The 24,006-nt window shown below is 46.3% G+C and overlaps 1 protein-coding gene across 15 annotated transcripts in view; it reads left to right on the top strand.

The window, feature by feature from the left end:
• Positions 1–1,337: 1,337 nt before the first annotated feature.
• The window catches only part of LOC119175054 (uncharacterized), a 48,718-nt gene continuing 26,049 nt past the window's right edge, over positions 1,338–24,006 (top strand). For 13 of the 15 annotated variants that reach the window (XM_075894789.1, XM_075894796.1, XM_075894785.1 and 10 more), the window contains exons 1-7: positions 1,338–1,507; positions 11,900–12,037; positions 12,348–12,562; positions 15,484–15,667; positions 16,781–16,879; positions 17,055–17,165; positions 20,054–20,341. In XM_075894789.1, the coding sequence (XP_075750904.1) occupies positions 1,429–1,507; positions 11,900–12,037; positions 12,348–12,562; positions 15,484–15,667; positions 16,781–16,879; positions 17,055–17,165; positions 20,054–20,341 (1,114 nt within the window). In that variant the 5' untranslated portion in view covers positions 1,338–1,428. Of the gene's footprint in view, positions 1,508–11,899; positions 12,038–12,347; positions 12,563–15,483; positions 15,668–16,780; positions 16,880–17,054; positions 17,166–20,053; positions 20,342–20,413; positions 21,530–24,006 lie in introns of those variants that run through there. The other 2 variants (XM_075894798.1, XM_075894783.1) reach the window with 2 other exon arrangements.

Here is a 24,006-nt window from a genome sequence, read left to right as displayed (position 1 = left end):
TAGATAGATAGATAGATAGATAGATAGATAGATAGATAGATAGATAGATAGATAGATAGATAGATAGATAGATAGATAGATAGATAGATAGATAGATAGATAGATAGATAGATAGACGGACGGACGGACGGACGGACGGACGGACGGACGGACAGACAGACGGACGGACGGACGGACGGACGGACGGACGGACAGACAGACAGACAGACAGACAGACAGACAGACAGACAGACAGACAGACAGACAGACAGACAGACAGACGGACGGACGGACGGACGGACGGACGGACGGACGGACGGACGGACGGACGGACGGACGGACGGACGGATAGATGCGCTCAGTCACCGAAGTTTGCTAAGAAATGCTTTGGATGTTAACAAACTGTCATTATGTAGTAAACTGGTGGAATGGCACAAGCCTAATGAATATAAGAGGATAAATTTTTATTACAATAATTGTTGGGGTTAACGTCCCAAAACCACCATATGATTATGAGAGACGCCGTAGTAGTGGAGGGCTCCGGTGATTTTCACCTCTTGTGGGTCTTTAACCTGCTCCTAAAAATATAAATACACGGGCCTTGGTGGTTTCTGTCTCTATCGAAAATGCGGTGGCCGGAATGCGATCCCGCCACCCGCGGTTCAGCAGTCGTGCACCACAAACACTACTTCAATGCTGCGGGTGAAGATGAATTTTTCATGCAGCGGTGACGAGTAGGACGACGGAAGTCAACACCCGAGACGGGCGTTGGCTCTCAAATGAAGAATATGTACGAAAGTTATTTTTTCTTTCCGTTCCTTCTTTTCGAAATAAACTTCCCTTGAGAGCCAGTGCTTGTCTCGTCTGCTTCTTCCATCCGTCGTCCTACTCGTGAGGGAGCTCAGCATATCCGCGGAGTGAATGATTATGTGTGAGGCAAAGCGTCCATCCATCCGTCTGTCCAATTGTCTGTATGTCCATCCGTCCGTCTGTATGTGCGTCCGTCTGTCTATCTGTTTGCCTGCCTGTCTGTTTGATACTGCCGGTCACGCCTGACGCAGGACAAGGTTAGACTAAGAGGAGCTTCACCCCTAAAATTTATCCTTAACACCAATCAACTCGATCAGCTTACAATCTTAATTCACAAGATGAGATGGTCCGCCTTTTGATTCTTGAAGCGTATTTGCCATTCCATCGAGAGGGCACAGGTATGTGTACTTGGCGGTGGTGTTGTACGGACAGGTGAGCGTCGTCCGCGAGTGACGTAACGGCCTTCTTCGCGGGGGCCAAGGTCGCGAGGCGCGGAGAGGAGGCTGCCGGCGCGCTCGTCGCCTATAAAAGCTTAGCGTCCGGCACGAGTGGGTGCACTGCCGTCATTTGAAGCCGGGCTCTGTTCACTCGTGGACACCTGCGCCACGAGACCCGGAGACGAGGAGGACAAGCTCCGCAATGGCCAGCGCAGGGCTCCGGCCCGCGCTCCGGCTCGGACTATTGCTGCTGCTCTGCTGCTGCCAGGCGCACGGCGAAGGTAGGGGCTTCGACGGCTGCCTGCGTTGTGTGGTGTGATGGTTGTGCGCGAATCAGTACCGGCACCATAGGATGGTGCGTCAACCTCGCGGTGCACTGGAAATGCGCTGAACGAAGCCGCGCTCGTCTCACGACTAAGCCACGCGCGTTAGTCTGATTAGATCACGTGATCCCTTTCGTCCCAGGCTGCGAAAGTAATAGAGTGTGCCTGGCTGACTACCCCACACTAGGAGAGGAGTACGTTATGTAGCACAGATTAAAAATAAAGGGGCAAAAAATAACCGAGAGGGAGTCACTATGAGCTCGCAGGTGTTCCTGAAGTCCTGTATGTTTTGATTAGTTTGGTAATCGCCGAACCGGCTACTGACAGGCTACACTAATGTCAACCTTGTCAATTGCGCTCATTTGTTCTAATTTCTACACGGGCACGTAGTAAGGCTAAGCATATGTAGCGCTGTTTCAAAAGTCGCGCCAGTGCAGTACATTGGGGTGGGAAAAGGGTAACGCAAATTCTGAAATCACAGCAGCTAAGTGGACGTGCGCGTACGACCAATAGGAAAGCCGTGTGATACTACCGATGCACCGTTTTGCGTCCCCTAAGTTGTGTTTCGTGACGCAGTAACGAATAAGTTGAACCAGAGCTATGTTCCCGAGATTAAATCTAGAGTTTGCTATACGTAAAATCCAGTTAGCGCATCCAAGTCACTAGAGCTAGCGCTGAATATAAGCAAAAGTGTCGTGGAATGCAGTAACTTGATTTATATGTACGTTATACTCCGACGCCTCCACGTTGGTGCTATGAGGTAGCAGATGTCGTATATTAAATATCTTGTATTTAGCGGGATCAACCTTAGTGGTTATGGTTACTATACTTCGGTGTATTCACGCAGAAAACAAATGAAATCACTGACCGACTGACCAGTACTGCTGTGCACCTATATATTTACTCGTTCATGTATGTGGCGAGTTTAAGGGATATCTCTCTGCATGCTATGTTTTTTTTGTGTGTGTGTGCGCTGTCACATTGCGTCAGTTAAAAGAAAACATGCTCTACTAACAGTGTTATAAAAGTTATTATTGTTTTTTAATATAACCACACTTGCTGTGAAGGAGATCGAGGGTATAATTATCGGTCACAGTGGTCATGCTTTGATCCTAGCGAAACGCTTTAGGCACTCGTGGCAGCTATCCACATTTGACCACGTTAAATTTGTGTTGTTGCAGACGCTAGTTCTCGCATCACCGTATGCCTAAGATGACTGCTTTCATACATGCCACACTCATATTTGCCTTTTTCTTGAAGGCCATGTGAAACATTTTGCGATAGCAGCAAAGGTCGCAGAACCGTCGAGTGATTCTCATCACCGGACGATCAGCGGCTGCCAGTCACCGTAATCACGCACCAGTGTCCACATTGTTAATTCGTGATGCCGCTTTAACCGTTCGGCGTGCGTTGTCTCTCCGTAGTTCGCAATGAAGAGGCGAAGTATTATCGCAGGCAGGGACATTGATGCAAATACATGTGATTCGCATTCCCTGGCTAAAGAAGCAAAGCGCAGAGCAGGCTCTGCTTTGCCGCGTGCACACCACAGCAGGCCCTCACGCCCTGTGGCCCACAAGAGCATCAGTTGCGTGGCGGGATATTGCGGCAGTAATTGCGCGCCTGTTCACAGCTTGAGAGATGAGAGGCGGCCGCAAGCGTTCGAGGACAGCCGGTTGTCGTGAAAAGGTGTCGTCCCCGTGGCACATCCTCATAGCGCGCTGACGGAATCGTTGTAGTTAGGAGAGCCGAACAACTTAGTGAGGATGCATTGTGGAATAGCACAAAAACACACACGCGCTCACTGGTTAGAGAGACGATAACTTTGAACTGACGTTTATTTTCAGAAAGATTACATAGATCTGGTCATGCGTCCAAGGGCATGAGCCACCCGTATTATACTTGTCGGTGAAGGAACTAGATTGGCTGGATTCAGGGTTGTGAGCGGAGAGAGTGAATTACAGGTTATTTATGCGAAGTCATTGCGCATGACCGGATGCACGTTCATATTTCGCCTTTCTGAAAATATAGCCTACTTGAAAGTTGGCGCCTGTATTGTCGGTAATGTGGTTGAGTCGGACAGGCCAGCCAACGTCTCGATTATTTAGCAGCGATGACAGAAGCACTTTCCCCCAAATGTGACAGACCCGGTGGTCGATGCATTGTGTGCGCGTACTCGCGCAGGATTTCGGTCTTCATCGATGGGGACGAATGTAAGCTTACGCGCTCATATCGGCGAGTGGTGGACCTGTCATCGAGTGCAGTGATTCGTAAGACGCGCCTCTACTGCAATGCTGTGGAATGCTAGTGGAGCTTTTATTTAATTCATGCTGCAGGCCAATCGAAAAGCAGCTCGCTACCAACCGTGCAGTAGGAATAAATAATGACACGTGTTATTTTATATTCCGCTCAGCCTGCAATACACAAACATAGGAACAGTCTTCGGGTGGTTTCCTGGGACGTTTTATGACTAAATTAACTGCATAACAAAGCTAGCCACTCCTACGAGGTTGCACTGAACGCTAACGTGGGTGTTCGGAAATGTTGGCTAGACACGGCTAATAGTCTTCAAGCGCGTAATCAAACGAGGATGGCGGAAAAGACGTGGCACCATTGGGCTCTCATTTGTTACACTTTGTTTAATCGACAGTATCCGTAATAGTCTTGTTTTTCGTATTGTTCTCAGCTGTACGAAAGTTCAGTACATTTCATCGAAGCCGAAGTAGTGATAGTTTTAGGAGATAACTGCGCGTCGGAGCAATCGCTTGCTTTATACTCCGAAAGAGTTACTATATAGCTAAGCGGTCAGTCATTGTTTTCCTGTCTTGCATGTCGTGCGATACCGAGCTGCCATATTCCGCTGCGCGCTTCTAAATAAGTGTTGCGAGTTAGCACCCTAGCGTCTCACGTCTTTTTCACCGTGCGCATCTTTTTTTTTTTTGCGCTTAAATATCGTTAGTATAACACCGTGGAAGTAGGCTATAATGCCTGTGTTTTCATCGTACCGTGGTTGAGTTTTTCTAACACTTCTCCACGCTGTGCAGTACGAATCACAGGAGGCGAGTGCAGGCGAAATAAAAGTGAAGGGGTGGATAGCAGCACGCGGAAGAGCTAAGTGATCGGTGCAAAACCAGCACCGCATGAGACCTTGTGCGGCGTTTGACTATGTTTTTTTTTTTCCTTAGCCTCTTCCGGCGAATAGCGCTAGCGGCTGCTTGGTCGGGTCGAGTCAGGGAGGTCAGAGGTGGGCATTGATTGAACGCCGCGCACTTCCAGGCCCGACGAGCGGTGTTCTCACGGCGAAGAACGGGTAAACCGAGTGTTTGCTTCAAGGAGCTGGCACGGTGCGCCGCCAATTGGCCTGTTCATTTTTTTGGTTTTTCTCGTATTTATCGGAAGACAGGCGTACCTGACGAATTGTGTGGATCTGTTTGGCTTTCATAGGAAAGGGTACTAATTGCGGTTACCTCGCCCCTCTCGACTGTGGTGAGTTAGCGTACAGTGAATTGTGGCAAATAGGCGCTAAACGACAGCGTTGCTTTGCTCGATGAATCGCGCTTTTGTTTCAATCAGGATACCACCGAAAAAGACAGTTAAGTGCAGGGATACTGTCACTTTTTATGGTAGCTAGGCCGAAATTGGAAAACACGCAAAACATTTGGTTTTGGCCTGTTTACGCGTTTCTCGTTTCTTTCCATAACAACTATGGTTCTTTCTTTGTTCTGCAATAGCTCGAACAAATGTAATTTTGTGTAAAGCCACATCAATAACGGTTTGATTGTCATGTAGGAGGAACACATAAATCAGGCCGAGACTTTGCGTCCGGTTTGATGAGATACGGAGAACACGCGTCACGCTCTGAGCCCAAGAGTGCAGTGCAGCCCGCAGTTGGAACAACGGAAGGAGTGTGGCAGCTGGAATTCCCGATAAGGCGGTCTCTTATCACATTCCACTTCCCGCATGAGTGCCAAGTTCTAGAAGCGCAAGAATGTTTTCTGTGTATTTTTTACAATAACGCGGAAGGATGCGTATTAACTTTCGCGGTGGGTCATCTTCAGCTCAGCTCGCTTGGCGTCCACGTCAGCCCGCCAGTTGGTGCGGCGCACTTTAGGGAGCCGGGCGGTCCTATACGTGCCTGATATGCTCTGGCAGGCGCCACAATGATCCCTGCAGCTCACAATCTTTCAATCAACGCAGGGAATGAAATTTCATCCCTACATTTACTGGGGCCTTATAGTGAAGAGATGTGGACACAGGATTTCACGGCTGGGATAGCGTGCGGGACACCTGCGTATCACACACTTGTGTTATAAACAGAACAGACTGTAATTAATCATCCGTGGTGTGCTGGTGCATGCACGCGATGTACCGTATTATGAATAATAAAACTCCAGCAACATACTGCCAAGTGAAGAACAAAATGCACCAAAATGTTTGTGTCCGTATACCCCTCTAAGCTATGCTGTGATAGGTATTCAATGTAACTCTTAAAAGAGCCCTGCAACACTTTTCCCGGAAATCGTCGTTAGAAAAGTCTGCTGCCTCGTGAATCGATTGCCGCCATAGAATCGGACGAGAAGATCCTGTCCCGTGCTGTAATTGCTCTCGTTCTTATCTCGCTCCACGAGCAAAGAGCGAGAAGAAGCGTCCGTTCATCATCAAGCGTCATCACCTTGCACATTTCTTTTGATCTTCGAACGCGCAGTGCGATCTTCACCGTGCTAGCAGAAACGTGGCGGCATCACGTGGTGGCCGCGGCAACTATGCAGCCCAAGCTGCTCAAATGGCTGATTTGACTTTACGGCACTCTCATTGGAGTTAATGGCACCGTGGTGATTGGAACAGCGCGTCGAACAGACAAGGACAAGGAACCGACAAGCGCTAATCTCGATTGTCTGTTTCCCGCGCTGTTCAAGTCGCCATGGAATACTACCAAACGCGGTCACGCACCTTGCTTCAGTTTATGATTGATTGATATGTGAGGTTTAACGTCCTAAAAACCACCAGATGACTATGATAGACGTCGTAGTGGATAACTCTGGAAATTTCTACCACCTGTGGTTCTTCAACGTGCATCCAAATCCGAGCACACGGGGCTACAGCATTTTCGTTGCTTCGTTTTATGGCACCATTTGCTGAGAAAAAAAAAGAGCAATTTCTAGCTGACATCAATAGCCATTCATACATTCGAGGCCAAGCACTGCGCTGTAATGTTTGGCTAACCAGTTCTCGAGAGCTTCGACAACGACTAGACAGTATTTTCTTGTCCTGCTTAAAGAGAGCTGCAGAGTCTCTTTAAAGACGTGCTAGAGCATAACATGTCACGGAGAGCTATATCGTCGGGTTCCGCGTTTTGGAGAAATGCTGCTGTGGTCATATATGGTGATCCACAGAGTTGCGTGGATCATGTCGCATCGTTTCTACAATTTCTCGTGCATTGCATGTTCTGCATCAGTTTCGGGTAACGTGACTATGCTACTCTATCACATCGACGTCGCCTTGTCGGCAGCGATGTCATCCACCAATGTTCTGTTTTAGTGCAGAGACACTTCAGGTGCACCTTCTGCCGTCGCCGTTCTCGCATAACTTAGCCCCTCTTTTCGTGCGTGCGAGTGAAAGCATACTACTCATGATCGACGTTCAAGCTGAGCGAAAACGCACAGACGCTCTCCGTGGCGCCGATCACGGAGAGGATCCGGCAACAGCCGCATACCTCGACCGGCCGGACGTGGTCACGCTTGCTGTATCGGTATTTGCAGGTTGCTCAAACCTTGAGAGAACTATGCTGTCGTCGCAACGTTTGCGTTCAAGTCATAGGCGGCACGAAGATCGCTTCGCTCGTTGAAGCGGCATGTTTGCCTGCAACAGCGTTTTGTGAAGTAATGCCAGGTTGCATGCTTCAGGAGTGAGTTGTATGCTCACATCGTATCACGTGTGCTGCTATCGCATTCATTGCTTCGCACTTGCGCCGAAACTGACTTTTCTAAACGATCACGTGCACACCTCGAAGGTTAAGTAATTTGCGCGTCGTTTCGGTGCCACATCTTTTCTGATCACACCTGAACGAGCGAAATCTTGCTAATTTAAAAAAGTTTTTTCTAGTCCGAGCAATTAAGCTCGTCTCCAGCAACAAGAGTTTGATTCGGGCGAGTTGGTTCATCGTAGTTATATCAATAAGAAGAGAAAAGAAATAGCGCTCTTTCCTGTCCATGTTGTTTCTTCCTAGCATTGTCGCGCTGTTAATACAACTCGTCTCTTGGTTCTGCATCTCTTGACTTCGTTTGGTCGTTTGTTCGGTCGTGGCGGTTGAAACGTGACGTTGGCAGTTTGTCTTTAAGCACTTAGATTCCACCCAAGAACTGCTACGCCTACGAGGCCAATGCGGGAGCTTGAGGCGCCGAGTTAATCCCAATTTACCGATGCTATCATACGTTGAGGCAAATCACAAGAGGTCTTCCGTTCATCGACTAAAACTTTCTTTCGCTATGCCGTTGTTTGCAATGTCTTGAGCATTCTGCGCCCATCCGAAATAGGTAATGTCGTTCATACGTCGAGAAGACTTTAATGGTTACATGCAATATTGAAAATTTAAGGCATTTTTTTAGTGCCAAGTTTAAAATGGAGGAATCCTTAGAAGAACACAGTAATGAACGTGGTGAAGCAATAATGCTGTTTCGTCTCGTTGCGAAATTACGAGGCACTTTTTCTACGAGAATTCACAGATGGTGTCGCGAACATGGCTCGGAACTGTGCAGTCTCCTCGCAACGACGGGCCGATATGAAACGGCGTTTCCATATCGATGAGCGCAGTGATCGGCTACGTGCTCCTCACTGCGGATCGACAGAAGGCGTCCTTGACTCGGTGAATTGGAACACGGTGATTAAGTCCATTCGAAAACTGTAGACTCGAAAGAAATAAATAAAAAGTATTGAGGAGCCGCGCTAATAGAGCACGCACTGCGGCTCATCCTCATTGGTAGTCCAGTGGGATCGTGTCCAGTGCCGGCCGATCATGTCGGAGCATGCGAAAGAAAACCCCGTTACTTTTGAGCCCGTTGACTGGTCATACCGCTTTCCCGCTTCCTTCGCCCATCAAGGCCGCTGCCGGCGGCGACATTGAGGAGCGCGCCAGCGGACGCTACTCAGTGGTCGGAGAGAAACCATATTTCTTTTGATGCGCGCCTCTCTCGCTAAGGTCAGCTCGCTAATCCCGCTCTTCCGGACTTGAGCGCGCTACCGAAAGCTTGCCTTCCTCCTCTCGTGTGATTCCAATCTGCACATACTTGGATTTCATGGGGGGGACTCTTGTCGGACCGGACTTTCCGATATATGCAGTTTTCTTTTTCTTCCTTTAAAAGTCGTCGCGTGAGGGTCATCTTCTCGGCCTCTGGGAACGTGACGTGAAAGTTTGGCAGTGTCTAATCATCCACATCATGCCAGTCGCTGCAAGTTTTCTCCACGTCAGTAACGTCCGTAGACAAAAAAAAAAAAAACCTTAACCTCGATTTACGTAGGAAAGCGCCTCATGAGCAACGTCTTCTTGGCAAACGACGCTGGTTCTTTTTTCGTTATCCGCATATACATAGAAAGGCTACGATGCTTAATGTTTTCAACCACAATCTTTACATGCAGTGATGCTTTCAAAGCACATGAACTGTGGCGGACACACAATAATTACTGGAGTCATAATCGAGATAGGATTATGAGGCACTCCGCGGTGAGGAACTCTAGCCGAATCGCGGCCCGCCTCGGCGGCTCGGCTGCTATCTCGGAAGTCACGGGTTCGATCCCCGCGGTCGCATTTCGATGGAGGTGAGATGTTAGAGGCCCGTGTGCTGTCGGTGCACGTTAAAAAACTCCAGGTGGTCGAAATTTCCGACGCCCTCCACTACGGCGTCTCTCATAATCATATGGTGGTTATCGGATGTTAAATCCAAGTTATTATTATTATTATTATTATTATTATTATTATTATTATTATTATTATTATTATTATTATTATTATTATTATTTTAACACCTTTTAATGTGCCCTGAATAGAGGCACACGGGTGTTTTTCGCATTTTCTTCCACCAAGACGTGGCCGTTGAAGCCGGGAATCGAACCCGTGTCCTCGCTCTCAACAACCCAACCTGCTAAATTATATCATGGCGTGCAGAAAAGAGGACGCGACAGGTCGAAAGCGAGAAATCGTGCACACGAAAAAAAAAAAACAGTGCCACAGATCTGTCAAAGCGAGTGGCCGTCATTGCCGTTCGCTGAAGATGCCCATCTCGTCGTCTTCGTGCAACAGCCTTCGAGCCCTGAAAGTGTTTGTCTTAAAGCAAGACCGGACTGAGGGCTTGCAAAACAACGGTCAGCTAGAGCGCCGAAGCAGCTGGCGGCTTCTTCAGCACTCGCCATTGAACGCGGCGTGCTGGGTGCCCGATGCGCGATCCCTCACAGGGACCGGAAGGGGAAGAATGGGTTAGGCCTCGGTGCGAACAGGGCAGCGGAGTCTGTGGATAGTGGTTGTGGTTGCAGGCTTCCAGCTCGCGGCAGTGGCGGAGAACTGTGGTAGGAAAGAAAACGTGGAAAGCATACAGAAATTCCCGCCAGAGACACTTCAACAAGGCAAGCGACAGGCATACTTGTAAGTTTTAACGAACACGTGGCCCCCTCAGGTCCCTAATGAAGCAATTAGGCAGCTTGCGAAACTATGCGGCGCAAGAAGGTCGGTCCTCGGCAGACACCAAGGAGAGATAAGCGATGTGCGCGGAACATGTCTACGTTATTTTTTTCAACAAGAGTGGGTACTCGTGTCTCCAGTTGTGATGTGTGTTACTTGTTTGTTGGCATCCAAAATCAGCAAACAGTAGTGGAGAAAGTTCGAAGGGATGAGAAATTCTTTAACTCGGGGTGACGCCGGAGCCGTTAGACATATATGTGGCGAAAGGGACCAATACACCCGTGACAGTACAGTGTTACAACGTGTACAGCAGCAAATCATAGTCATCACCTTCATTAGCGCTTTTACTCCCGGAGCGGGAGTGCTTCCACGTTTTTGAGCGCCATGAGAACAGTTGTGCTTCGACAAATGAAGACACTTATGAATTAATGGCGAGATATGACGAAGACGAACATGGCTGTTAAAATGAGCGAACTATGCTCTATATACTAGAAATTCGAGCAAAATGTAAATATTATTGGCTAATGGTAAATATATCCATCTGGTTACCGCAAAAAATATTGGCAGCATTTGTATCGATTCTCACGCCAGTGATAACAGTCAGTACGCATCTTGCACTTGAACTGCACAAGAAACTTCTCCAGAGATATTATTATTCGCGAGTTGCGTTGATCAGTCTACGCAGGCTAAAACAGGCACGGCGAGTGTAGCTGTATACTCGAAATGTTTTTCTAGATACAAGCATGCACATCTTGTAACGTAGGCAAAGTAGCGTTGCTCTTGCAGCAGCGCTGCCTAGCAAACCTTTCTTTGCGGTACGCAGGAGCGTTTTTCAGTCAATATAATGGGGGGAGTTTCTTCAAGTGTTGTGTAGCGTCATGATAGAACAAAGTGCTAGACGCCTCGTACTTTATGATTTGAAAGCCCGGGCCCGGGCAGTGCTCTAGGCTGCAGTGACCCAGCTGCCTCGCAGTTCACGCCGTATTGACAACATCGCTGCACCCCATGCCAAATCTCACGCCAGAGAGCTCCGCGTGGAGCCATTTGTTTGGTCCGGACAATTACACATATACGGTGTGCTGGCAGATTAAAACTCTTAGTAGAAGCTGGTTACCTCACACGCAATGATGGTAGGCTATGGAAAACAAACCCGAACATTCAAGCTCGAGAAGTTAGGAATGTAGAAGGAAAAAAAAAGGAGAGGACTGCAAGTATCGCACTGGAATATGTGTTACTCTAAGTTCCCGCTAGCCAAGCTTTACGCCTTAAAACAGATGATTCAAAAGAAAGCTTCGCCTTCACTCTTTCCACTAAAAGTAATGAAATCTTTTCTGCTATTACTGCACAGTGTTTCGAAGAAAATTTTAGTAATTTAGTGCCACTAATTAGGCCTATTTAAAGCACTATTTTCATATTTTTGGCATGGCAGTGCACACTGCCCTATGGAGAACTGATGTGCACTACAAATGCATTAGAAAACGACAACTAAAGAGGCGCTCACTGGCACTAGCAAAAACTAGTCCGGCTCTCAGAAGGGTCGAAGTGCAGTTGTCATGCATCAACATATTATGAACTGGCGTAGCGTTTCATACATTATTCGCCTAGCAAGGAGCACGCAGATGTGATTTTCTCAGTGCAAGGAATAAAATGCACCTTGGTTTTCGCCCTCTTTCTGTGCTGCGCAGCCAGCGATGTCCTGGTCCGTGAGACACGGGCGGCAGGACCATTTCGCGGACTCTACGAGTTCCTTCAGCAGCGGGATTCCACTGTCTTCTGCAAGTACCTGCGCAAAGCGCAAGTCGAGGATGTCCTGGCGTCCTTTGGTGAGTAGTTGCGTCGTCATCATCACTGCTACGCATGCTAGCAATGAACTCCTGTTGTCGAGGTTGCTCTGGTTTATCACTGCAAGGAGTCTAAACGAAATTGCTTCAATGAGCTGAGTGTACTCTCTAACTTCTCTTGTCCGAGTAACATGTAGCGCCGTATCATGCAAAACCAGCTAGCCTAATAACCGACTTTGCTAACTGTCACTTGTCACGTGGAGTATAAGATGGGCATGAGGTGTTAATGGAACGAGTTTGCCTGAGTATAATTGGCGTAGGCCGAGAGAGTTGAAGAGTTGTGCTCTCGCAGCATCGTTCACCATCATCGCACCAAACGACCTGGCATTTGCGGCGCTGCCACCCAGCGTTGTCAAAGTTCTGGACACGGACAGCCGATTTCTGAGGAAGTTTGTGCTGCACCACATCGTGGGTGACTCGGTCCCGAGCCGCAGTCTTCGCGGCGACCTTGAGATCACCACGGCGGGCGGTGACAACATTCTCGTCAAGGTCTACGACAACGGAAGGGTGAGTGCAACAGCACGACAGTGCAGTCCACTTCGAAAAAGTTAATTATATTATTTCAGAGAGCATAGGTTCACACCGGTGCTCATAGTATTCGAAAACACAGGTCCACAGAAATGGCACCACTAGCACTGAAGGAATACGCATGTACGTATTACTAAGCTTAGAGCATTCAGAAACTTTCCCATCGTGGATTTTATGGAAGACCGAAAGTCGTGCCTTAAAGGAAGGAATCGATGGTTCTGTATCAACAACCACAAGTCATGATAATTAACTGTTGTATTCGGTGAGCCCCAAGGCAATATTCTTGGATCGCTTGTGTTTAATCTATTTATTAACGACATTTTCAACTTAAACAGTGTCCCCGCTGATGTGGTATAGTGGCTAAGGTACTAAGCTGCTGACACGCAAGTTGCAAGATCGAATCAGTGTGCTGCATTTTCGATGGAGGGGAAGACGATGCAGCTTGGCTTCAAGTACAAGAAATGCTCTCGGAACGTATTTCTCATAGAAGCGTTGGGCAATGTCGCCGCCGCTTTCTTTCCCGCCAGATAGTGAAGAGGACTAAAACCCTTCTAACATGCTCATGGCAACCATTATGGACGGACGGGATCATTGAATACTATTGTAGTAACAGACACGCAAACGAAAATTCATGCTATGTCGGAAAATAAAGCTCCAGATTGATTGATTCAAGGACAGAAGCAAATTGTTTTTTCTATTCTTCGCGTAAACATTTAAAAACGCTCTGACGTGACAATAACTGATAGCGCTTCAACTGCACTGCCGGTTCTTGGATCATTAAATTTGGTAGAGGTTCTCAAATATTATAGCTTGAAGTAGAGCTCACACACTTGAAAACCATTCAAGAAAGCGCCTTACAGTGTCTACAAGCATCTATGTTTCAAGGAAACACATTATGCTAAGGTGCTCACTATGTAGACTGGCTCAAAATTATAACACCGCAATAAAGTGGTAGGATCACCGGCAAGAAAATACTCTGCACAAAACCGCTGCACTAAGCCACAGTTCACGGACACGGAAAAACGCGGTGTTCCCAAATCGCCGAGAAGCACACTTACACGCCATGAAAACGTTCGTCTCACTGGGCAATTCATCTCTGTTGAGCGACGACAGCAAGCGTAGGCATGACTGTGCAGTGAAGCACACCGGTCTAAACGGAGTGACGTAAGAGCCCGTGATAGAAACAATGAGCCAGGCCTAAAGTTATCTAGGTGGCATTGCCGAGGAGCACGCAGGATGCACGTCTTCTTGTCCTCCTCTTCATTTTTTCCACCTCTCCTCCTAACCCCATCTTTCCCTTCTGCAGCAGAGCCAGTGTTTTGCCCTAGCCGCGAGCATTGTTCACTTCTGTTGCTGTTCATACCAATTAGGGGAATCTAAGTGGGATATGAGCGAGCCGAAAGGCGTGGGTCTCGGCTGGCATTGTTGGCATGCCTGTTTCGGGCGTTTGTGACGTCACCAAACGCCTCCTCCTGTAGTTAATGTCGCGGACACTAGACATAAAAGTTTGTGAAAAACGCAGTGAATTCCTTATTTTCCCGTAGTTTCTGACTGAAATGAAGGTTGTCTATGTCGATTTCAGGATAAAATCTATCGATTGGGTTGAAAATTTTGGCGGCAAAAATAAATATTGTTCAGTATCCCTTTAAGGTAAATGAAGCCAAGTGGAAGAAAGGACTTTTTTCTCAAAATATAGCTTTTTTAATATGTAAAGTGTTCATTGTATTGATTGTCATTTTGCTGTATAATTCTTCCGTCTACGCCATGTCCTTCAAAACTTACGAGAAAAAATGTTAGACCATCTCCTCCTACGAAACCGAAACTGAAAGTGCGACTTTTCTGTGAACCACAAAGTTTACTTGAGATGTAGTACTTTGTATAGGCTCTTTAGCAATTATGTCAATCGAAAGTTTGTCGTAATACTTTAGAAGCATCGTCAACTTATTATTTTTCATTATAAGAGCCATAATCTTTTCGCTGGGTGAACGCGTAAAGCGGTACTTGTTTCGTTCACGCTCAAGGACACAAATGTGAAGCATCAAATTTGCTTTTTTGACAATATGTGGCATATAAATATTGGAAATAGAAGCACGATTGATAACGTTCAGCAAATTTGGATTGAGCCTGGCCCCTAACCTGAAAACCTTACAAATGATCAGCACCGCAGCGCGAAAGTGCCCCGTCGTTTCACTGAAGCTGCAAAATCAGCTTGGAAAAAAAAAAATGATTGCCGCTCGAGAAAAGGCACACAAAAGTAAAGTACTCAATGAAACTGCAGCAACAAATATTGAGAGTTTCAGTCCTCTTGATCATATTGTGTACGCGCTACACCTGTTTGAAATCTCAATGTTGATTTTCTCGGAACTTGTATTTTTGGTATTTTTCCGTACGTGAACAGTCGTAACACTTTTGCTAATCATCCTTTTTCATGAAAACTTTGCACACTTCCTCATCACTCTGGAAGGTGTGCTGTGAACCTCAATAAGCAAAATCGTGCCACAGGATTCCGTGTGCCTGCTTATTATACGAAGGTGTCCCTAATGCGAGTGCTTACTTTTTGGTTATTTAATTACTTTTTTATTGTTCGTCATATCTCATTCAGTTTATTTCATCGCACAGGCTAATACATTATTTCTTTGCCTGTAAAAATTTTTTTCCAGTGAGCGGAACTTCACTAAGGAGTGTTTGCGCAAGGCATCCTTCGAAATAATTTTTTAGTTATGGAAAATTAAAAAAAACATACGACTTTTTTATAATGCTCAAATGTGCCTTAAATATGTGCTTTACATTGCGGACTAATAATCTCTAATTATTATTCCTTTCAAAAAAAAGAGTTTGCGTCACTTGGTGAATTCGTTCTGAGTGGCAGTGTCATGAAAATGAGCAAATGTTTCTCGCAGACAATCTCCATCGGAGGTGCCAACATCCTGGTGGGCGATGCCTCGTACGAGAACATCATTGTCCACATCGTGGACCGTGTGTTGTATCCGATTGCCGAGAGCATGCTCGCGCAGACCATCCAGTCCAAGTACGGCTACTTTTACCGCCTGCTCCAGAGCGCTGGCCTCACCAGCGTCTTGAACAGTAAGTGCTCACCAGTTTACTTCATTCATTACGTCGAACGTCGTAAATTGCTCGGCAATCGAGAAAGTCGGCCGTCCTACAGTTTGATTTGCGCGAAAAATATCATTACGTCATGACGCCATATTTATTAATATCAGCTGGGTCTACACTTTCGTTGAGGCCTGATTTGCGTACATTTTTGAGCACATAGCTTCCTTGCCGCAGCTGTTTAGTAGCCTGAAAAGCCCCGCAGTGGTGGTCTAGTAGCTAAGGTACTCGGCTGCTGACCCGCCGGTCGCGGGATCGAATCCCTGCTGCGGCGACTGCTTTCGATTGAGGCGAAAATGCCTTAGGCCCATGTGCTCACATTTAGGGGCACGTTAAAGAACACCAGGTGGTCGAAATTTCTTGAGCCCTTCACTACGGCGTCTCCCATAATCATATATACGGTGGTTTCAGGATGTTAAACACCGCATATCAATCAAATTAATTAATAGCACGAAAAAACAGAAGAGGACGCGAGTAGTAACTTTTGTTTCCAAAAAGTTGGTGTTAGAGTAATAAACATCGCTTCCACTACGCATGTCTGCTGCATTGCTTTCATTTCATCCGAAGTTTATACTTATGTATTCATCATGTTTTGTCGATTAGATATATATGCATTGTCTAAAACTTTTCTATTCTATCAAGTTTTATAGAAACTGGCCTAAATCTGTCAATAATTAATAATTGAACTCATTACCGAAATAATCAGTTTCTTCAAGCGGCGTAGGCCGCACCCAAGTGCGACTGCATATTTTTGTAATATCGTTTGTAAAGTGTGTCATTCACGCGGTATGCTTCGCGCTTCTGGGAAAAACATTACATAATATAAAGAGTCGTTGTATTTATTATGTACTGAACAGTAAAGATTTGACACATTCATGCGTGGTTTACACGTTGGAGATCACTCTGTTTACTGAAACTCATTTCGTGCTGACATTGTGGGCGTTGCCAACTGTATGATTATCAAAAGCTTTAGCGTATTGGTGTACATATCAAAAGGTGTTCCTATGCTTTTTGGTGAAAGCATGCCCCGTGGAGAAGCGAAGGACACTTGTTGAACTTTACGACTTTGATGTGTTCTTTTTCCAGGTGACCTGTACACTGTCTTCATACCAACTCAAGACGCCATCACCAATCTGCCAGCGGAAACATCGCAGAAGATTTTATCAAACAACGAGCTTGTGAAGCGTACGTAACGTTCCCCCTACACCGAAAAAAAATCAATAACAACAGCCATAAAAAATTCTGCCTAGCTTTTTGTAGCCACACAGCGAGCTTAGAAGCATTAAACTGATGCTTAAAGATGCAGCTTGCGTTCAATTGTAGCGTAAAATGAGAATGGCCTGAACGTTTCTTTTCGCAGGCGTCGTTTCTCATCACATCGTTCCCGGCCTGCAGTTCAGCGCTGCTCTTAAGGATGGTGCTACGCTGACACCGCTTGACGGCGAAGTTCTTCGAGTCACTACGCAAGCTGGTGAGTGATAGTGTCGATACTGAACTATCTATGACGTGTTTTAAGAGCGGAGCACGTCATGTATCGGCGTCTGCTCTCCTCGCCCGCGCCGGTGGCCAATAAGACGGAGCGTTCACTCAGGAAAAGCTTGCAAGAACGCGTGTTCGTCAGCGAGAGACATTCATTCACAAAACTTTATTTGTGTCCTGAAGCCCGGTCTTTTCAGACCGAGGCGGGCCGCGTCCACGTTGGTACCGTTAAGCCGAGCCTTGTGGCGTCATTCTGGACTGCCCGTAGCTGGTCTTGATAAGACGCGCTTCGCACCATCGTCTGCCAGTAAAGCCATTGTTCTTTGGGGTCGGCGAGAGTCGTGGGACGGCCCGCCAGCATGTGTCTGATCCCAATGATGCCATCGCACGCGTCACACTTGTCTTGAATTTCACTAATAGGGAGAACTTTATGTAGAAAATACGGAGTGGGGAATGTTCCGGTTTGCAGTAAACGTAGCGTGACCGCCTGAGCCATGCCACCTGCAATACCTGGAGGGGCAAATAAGACGGTGCTCTTGTTTCTGCGATGGGCGCTGTCTGAGATCGGTGTTGGACGCTGTCCCCTACGCTGTTTTTGAAATGCGAAGCATTTTTTAGCGAACTTCGGTGGCTTTGAGCGTATCTATTAATCTAGCTATCAGCCTATGACTTTAAGCTCTTCTGGCCGTTTAGAAAATGGTATCGATGCCAAATTTGGTATGGCATAACATGACTGTATGAAGAACATATTTGACTAGTCATAACATGAAAATCACGACATGTATGTCATGAATGTTAGGATTTACATTTCATGGTCCTGCAGCTCTTGCGGTGGTTTCATTCACATGGCATGTTGCAAAACTGGTATGGTATGGCATGATTGCATGGCGAACACAAGCGAGAGACCCTAACATGAAAATCATCATATGCGTGTCGTGTAACAACATGACTACATGCCACGCTCATGATGCGCTCGCGGCCGTTTCGATAGCTTCACTTATACCAAATTTGGTATTACGGGACGTGAATGGATGACGAAGGTATGATACTGGTGCAAACATGATAAATAGGAGATGCGTGTCATGTAACAACATGACTACATGCCACGCTCATGATGCGCTGGTGGCCGTTTCGCTAACTTCACTTATACCAAACTCGGTATTACGCGACGCGAACGAACGACATAGGTTGATGACACATCCAAACATGATAATAACAGACATGCGTGTCATGTAACAACATGACTACAGGCCACACTGATGATGCGCTCACGGCAGTTTCGCTGGCTTCACAAACGCCAAATTCGGTATTACGTGAAGCCAATGGATGACGATTATCTGTGACTGGTGCAAACATGATAATCATCAGATGCGCGCCATGTGAGAATATGACATGCCGCAGTCAAGGCGCCAATACATTTCGACGTGACACGGTGCGCGTCCTCGCCGGCGTTCATTTCGTCGCGCGACGCTGGCGTTGCCACGCCAGGCACCGGTCCTGCCCACCTGTGGAAAGAAGCATGTAACTAAGTTTGTAGAATGCGCCCTAGCTTTTGTGTACACGTTCCTCCTGTCGTGTGGCGCGGTTTATATTGGGCAGACCCGTAGGTGTGTTAATGACCGTTTGCGCGAACACTCGTGCAATGTAAAAAAAAAAACAAGATTTCTTCTGGTGGTTTCCTGGCTATGCATTGTAAGACGTGTGGATGTGCTTCATTGTTTGATCAGATCAGTGTACCATCTTGGGCCACTGTCATAACCAGCTGACACGGGAAAAAACTGAGGCGAAAGCTATCGGAAAATGTGTGAAGCTGTGTGTGAGTACGCTGTCTGTGGCCTTATCTCAAAAAGAGGTCAATTTTTTGGAGCGTGTGCTGTGACGCATCGATATATATTTGTTAATATGAAATCATATAACAACTAGGTTTCCTTGATAGTGTGCTGTGCCACACGTGTATGGTTTTGTCATGTGTGTCGCGTCACGTGGAATGAGCTATATAATGTGTTGTATGGGTATGCAATAAACAAAAGTTGGAAGTTAGCGCTCACACTGTCATCTGTTTTTCCCCTTCTTCACTGCATAGTATCTTTCCTTCAAGCTCAAACTGAGCTGCGCTAAAGCAATATCATTTCTACGTATTGAACGCGATTCATATACTTCGCTAAGAAAACTGACGCATACTAAGCAATCGAATGAACGCCACATCTCGAGTTTGAAATTTGATGTCACTGCTCTTTTAAAAATAGCACAATAGGGCTACCTGCCAAATTTCCTTGTCGTTCAAACATATGTGTGATATTTGGCGGATTTCCTGTAGCCCATAGCTGTAACACAGCAACAACTTTTGAGCGTAAATTTATAACGTAATCAGGAGGTCTGTTGATCCACCCCTCTCTTCAAAGTGTTGCTTGTGAATCACCCCAACGCGTACTCATATTAGTCGATAGCTCTATATGCTAATGTACCCAATTGTTAGCACGTTTTCTTAGCAAAATAATTATCTTTAGCAGCGTATACTTTAAAGCATTGGATTTAAGGAGTGTACAAAATGAAAAAAAAAGTTACTTCAAAAACAAACTGCCTTTTTTTCATCACGTTAGTCAGACATTTTGGTTGTGACAAATTGTTCAGCTGCGGCATTAAAATGGAATTGTATAATGCAACCTCGAGTGAATGCGCTTGAAAAAGTGCTGAGTAAGTGCCGCTTGAGCAGTGTAACAGTAAAAATGTTCACAGAATAACCGAGCTCTGATAGGTTGGGTGAGTAGCATCATAACACTACAAGAAGTACAGACATACTTATCTCTCTTGGTGCTAACTTACCCCATGTATATTCATGACCCTTAGATGTACACGTCTATTTTTTTCCGTTTCACGCAGGACAACTCTTCATTGACGGCGTCCCTTTCGTCAACAAGGACGACGGTGCGACCAATGGTGTCATCCACATTGTAAACCGGCTGCTGGTGCCGCAGAGCGTGATCGAGGACTGCGGCTGCATCGCATCGCATGGGGGAGGAGACATCCTTCTCACCGGTGGAAAGATTGGTTTCAAGGAACCTACTGTCGTCGGCCAGCAGCTTCCGGGTCTCGTTCACCACGTCGTGGTACCGGGTACAGTGACGCAGACCACGCACATCGTCTCCCCACCCAAGACAGTTGTCCTAGGTCAGCAGCCAGATGTATTGGTTAGGCCTGTAGTGCACGCAGCGTTTTCCCCTACTAAAGTGCCGCTCGTCGCTTCCGCGCCCATGAAGCTCGTTCCTTCAGGACCGGGCTTTGGTCAGCGCCATAAACCTAATGCCGGAAATCTGGCTAGTGCTCCGCAGTTCTTCTTGCATTTTACTCTGCCCACACAGGCTAATAGACCAATGGCTACCCCTGCTGGGCCATTGCTTCCTTTCAGTGTAGGCACCGTGCAATCTGGGAAACCCGCTTCTCTATTCCCTGAATCAGGCAGTGTCAAACAGCCAACGCCATCTGCTGCTTTAAAGCCCTCGCTTAGCCAGCCTGACGCTGATCGGGTTAGCGCAAATGTCCCCAACGTGGAGAAACCTCCATCCCGCGCAACTGATGACACTTCGTCTCCTAACTTTACACATCAACAAGCAATGATGGCTCTGTACGGTGAGGGCATAGAAAAGCCTCTGTTGCACCAGCCAACTTTGTCGGTCGCAGTTCCTCCACGTGATGTCGTTCACAGGGTGCCTCCTACGCTTCACAAATTAAACTTGCCAACACTTAAACCTAAGCCGCCAAAAGAGGGCTCAGCAAGCCTCATGACATTCTTCCAAGGCATTAAACCTCTGAAGCACCAAAAAACACAAAAAGACGAAATACCTGGTTTAGTACACAAGTCTTCAGCTGGCGTTGCAGAAACCGCGAAGTTTCCTGGTCACCTCTTAAAATTGAAGACACCGTTACAAGACCCCCGTGAAGCCCTACCATTATCACCAATATTTAAGACATTCCCACCCTGTGATGACAGCTCTTTTTACGACCTTATTCGCCAGGCGCTTCCTCGTACACATGCTTTGAGAAAGGAGAATGTATCTAGAAGTTCGAATAACGGTCGCGAACAAGCAAAAGTGCCACCTGAGACACCAGGACTTCAAGGAAGTGCCATTTTGGTTGGACCAGCCTCAGATATTTCACAATCCACACAGCCACAACTTCCACCGAGTGTTCAGTACCCATCATCAAGGACACCAGCCTTTACGTCATACACCCCCACAGACGATACACAGAGGCCACGAGACACTCTCTCGCCAAAGGCACCAGTACTGGGACCTTTTGGAACAAGAAAGACATCCAGCCAAGACTCTATAGGGTCATCAAGCATCTCACCTAGCGCTGGTGGGTTCATATCAGGCAAAACTTAAAAAAAAACTCCCAACCCCAAGTCAGCATATACGAAGTTGTTAACACGCTGCCATGATACGCAAATTTTCTTATATGGAAATTTGAGAACATTCACGAATTCAAATATGTCATGGCAAGCAAATTGTGGACCTCTACGCCTCGAGTAGATACTACTCTACAATTGTACCAAGAAATGCGTCTGAATATTGTCACAAATGAGGGAAGTGCCATATTTGCTCATGGTCTTCACAATTACTCTTTATGTTGCGACAGGCTGCTTTGGTTGGCTGAAGATGCCTTTAGGGGCAGTAGGCAAGAAAATTAATTTAACTTCTGTTTTGCGAAGAAGCGCAATTGTTTCAAATGGGACAATTGAAGCGGTTCATGTGAAGAGCCCATTGGTGCTTTGATATTTCGAAAAATAAACGGCCTCTAGTATCCATTGCGGAATAATCAGGGTGAACAGTGAAAGTGCCTCAGACAGGCTGACTGACGTTTTGATGGGAGGGCCTATCTTTCTCAAAGACGCTGTGTCATCCTTGTCGTGTTAGTTTAAAGGGGTTAGTAGTGACGTCATCTCCTGGTGGTGGCGAGTGTCCCTGTTGATAATCGCTGTCTGAAAAAAAAAACTATGAAGCAGGAGAGTTTTTTTTTTGAGATGATGATTATCAACAGGAACACGCGTGGAAGTGTCTGAGGCACTTCCACTGTTCACCCTGATTACCCTCTACGTGTTTCCATCTGTCAGCTCCCATCTTGATTTTGCATTGCGAATTAATTAAATTCGACCAAATTTTCCGGCGACACCAAAATTGATGTACTACCGAAAGCAACCTAGGAAATTATCATAATAACGTCAGTGTTCAAAACAATGATGTACGAAGTTGGTTCTACTGAATTCGTTACCTTTTATGCAGCATGCGTTCTATATTCTCAATGAGAATCCGCACACTCAGTAAATCAAGTCGGTTGATGGTTGGCATAACGACCCTCAGTGAGATCCTAGACGTCTCCGAAGAATGTGCCAATCATGCTCTTCAACGTTTCAGCTTTGCTTTCGCTGGTGAATTTGGTCAAATTTCATTACTCCACAAGCAAAGGTCACTTTTCGAAATACCTAAATGGCAGTGCACCCTTTGCATTCTTGAAGTGTCCCATTTGAACCTACCACCTGTATCCACTATAAGATGATAATCACCTTAATTTCTTTATTACAGTCATAACATGTTTTAGTATTCTTAAGATGCCTGTCATTAGAAAAAAGTGGTTATCGAGAGCAAATGTCCTATTTCCATTATTGAGAATTTTCGAGCACGCTTCCCATCACTCACAACATGATGTATATTCCATGGCAAACAATTTAACACAATATGGCCCACGTCAGTACAAACAGGCAAAATGCGTTTGGATTTATTAGTATTTATAACAGTCTTGCTTACCAAAACAGATCCAATGAGACACACCTTATGCGGATTGGTGCGCAGTCTGTTTGAATAGTTGCATCAATTACAGAACTCAAAAGGGGCCCAGAACCACTGCTCATACTTACATATATAATACATTCCTTAGGTAGAAGACAGAGCTAGCAACATGGCAGATAAATTTTGGAGTATTGTGTGGTGCAGGGAGTTCACAAGCAGTGCACTACGTCGACCACATCCAAACACCGCTTTAAAACCGATTTGAGGCAAAGGGCTCGCAGCGGGAGGCTGCTCCTTAGTGTCGACCATATAGAGCGCTTATTAGCCACAATATCGGTAGGGTGCTACAGTCAATGCATATATTCATATTTTAGCATGTAATAACTGATTAGGTTAATTAAACCAACCACAGGAGATAATTTTCATTAAGATTTTTGTTAAGTTGCGGTATAAATTCACTGCTTTCCCGTTTTTCTTTCACATACCGCTCAGCTGCACCCGCATGTAAAGGGAAAACGTGGTGTCATAAACCGGAAGGTCACACCGCTGAATTGGCATACGGGAAATGGTGAGCGATGTGGGAGTGAAACTGCGTACTCGTCGTATATGCACAAAAACTAGAGGTCTTAAAGAGTTCTTTTGAATATATAGTTCATGAAGTTACTTCACTTCTACCAAAGTATTTCATTGGGTTTGACGAAATGTGGTTCAGGGCCTCCTTACAGGATTACGAACAAAACTTCCAAAAACAGACGTGACCTCAAAATTCTGCTCCGAAGATGTAACTGTTTTCACAAACAGTTGATTTCTCATATTTTTGAACAGTTGGCTGTATTTTTTGATGGATTGTCAGCGTGCGGCAGCTGCAGAGAACGCGTGCCGTGACGTCAAAATCGCTGAGGCATGCAGTATGCGCGTGTTCCTGTCACCTCTTCATTTTCTCCACTCTCCGTTTACCCCACTCTCCCCCTTTCACTAAAGCGCTGATGCCTTTTCTCAGCCGGGAGCACCGTTCGCAACCGGGGCTGTTCATAGAGATTCTGCGAACTG

Source organism: Rhipicephalus microplus, chromosome 5, assembly GCF_043290135.1.
Source record: "Rhipicephalus microplus isolate Deutch F79 chromosome 5, USDA_Rmic, whole genome shotgun sequence".
Lineage (NCBI taxonomy): Eukaryota > Metazoa > Arthropoda > Arachnida > Ixodida > Ixodidae > Rhipicephalus > Rhipicephalus microplus.
This window is presented reverse-complemented; position numbering and strand designations above follow the sequence as displayed.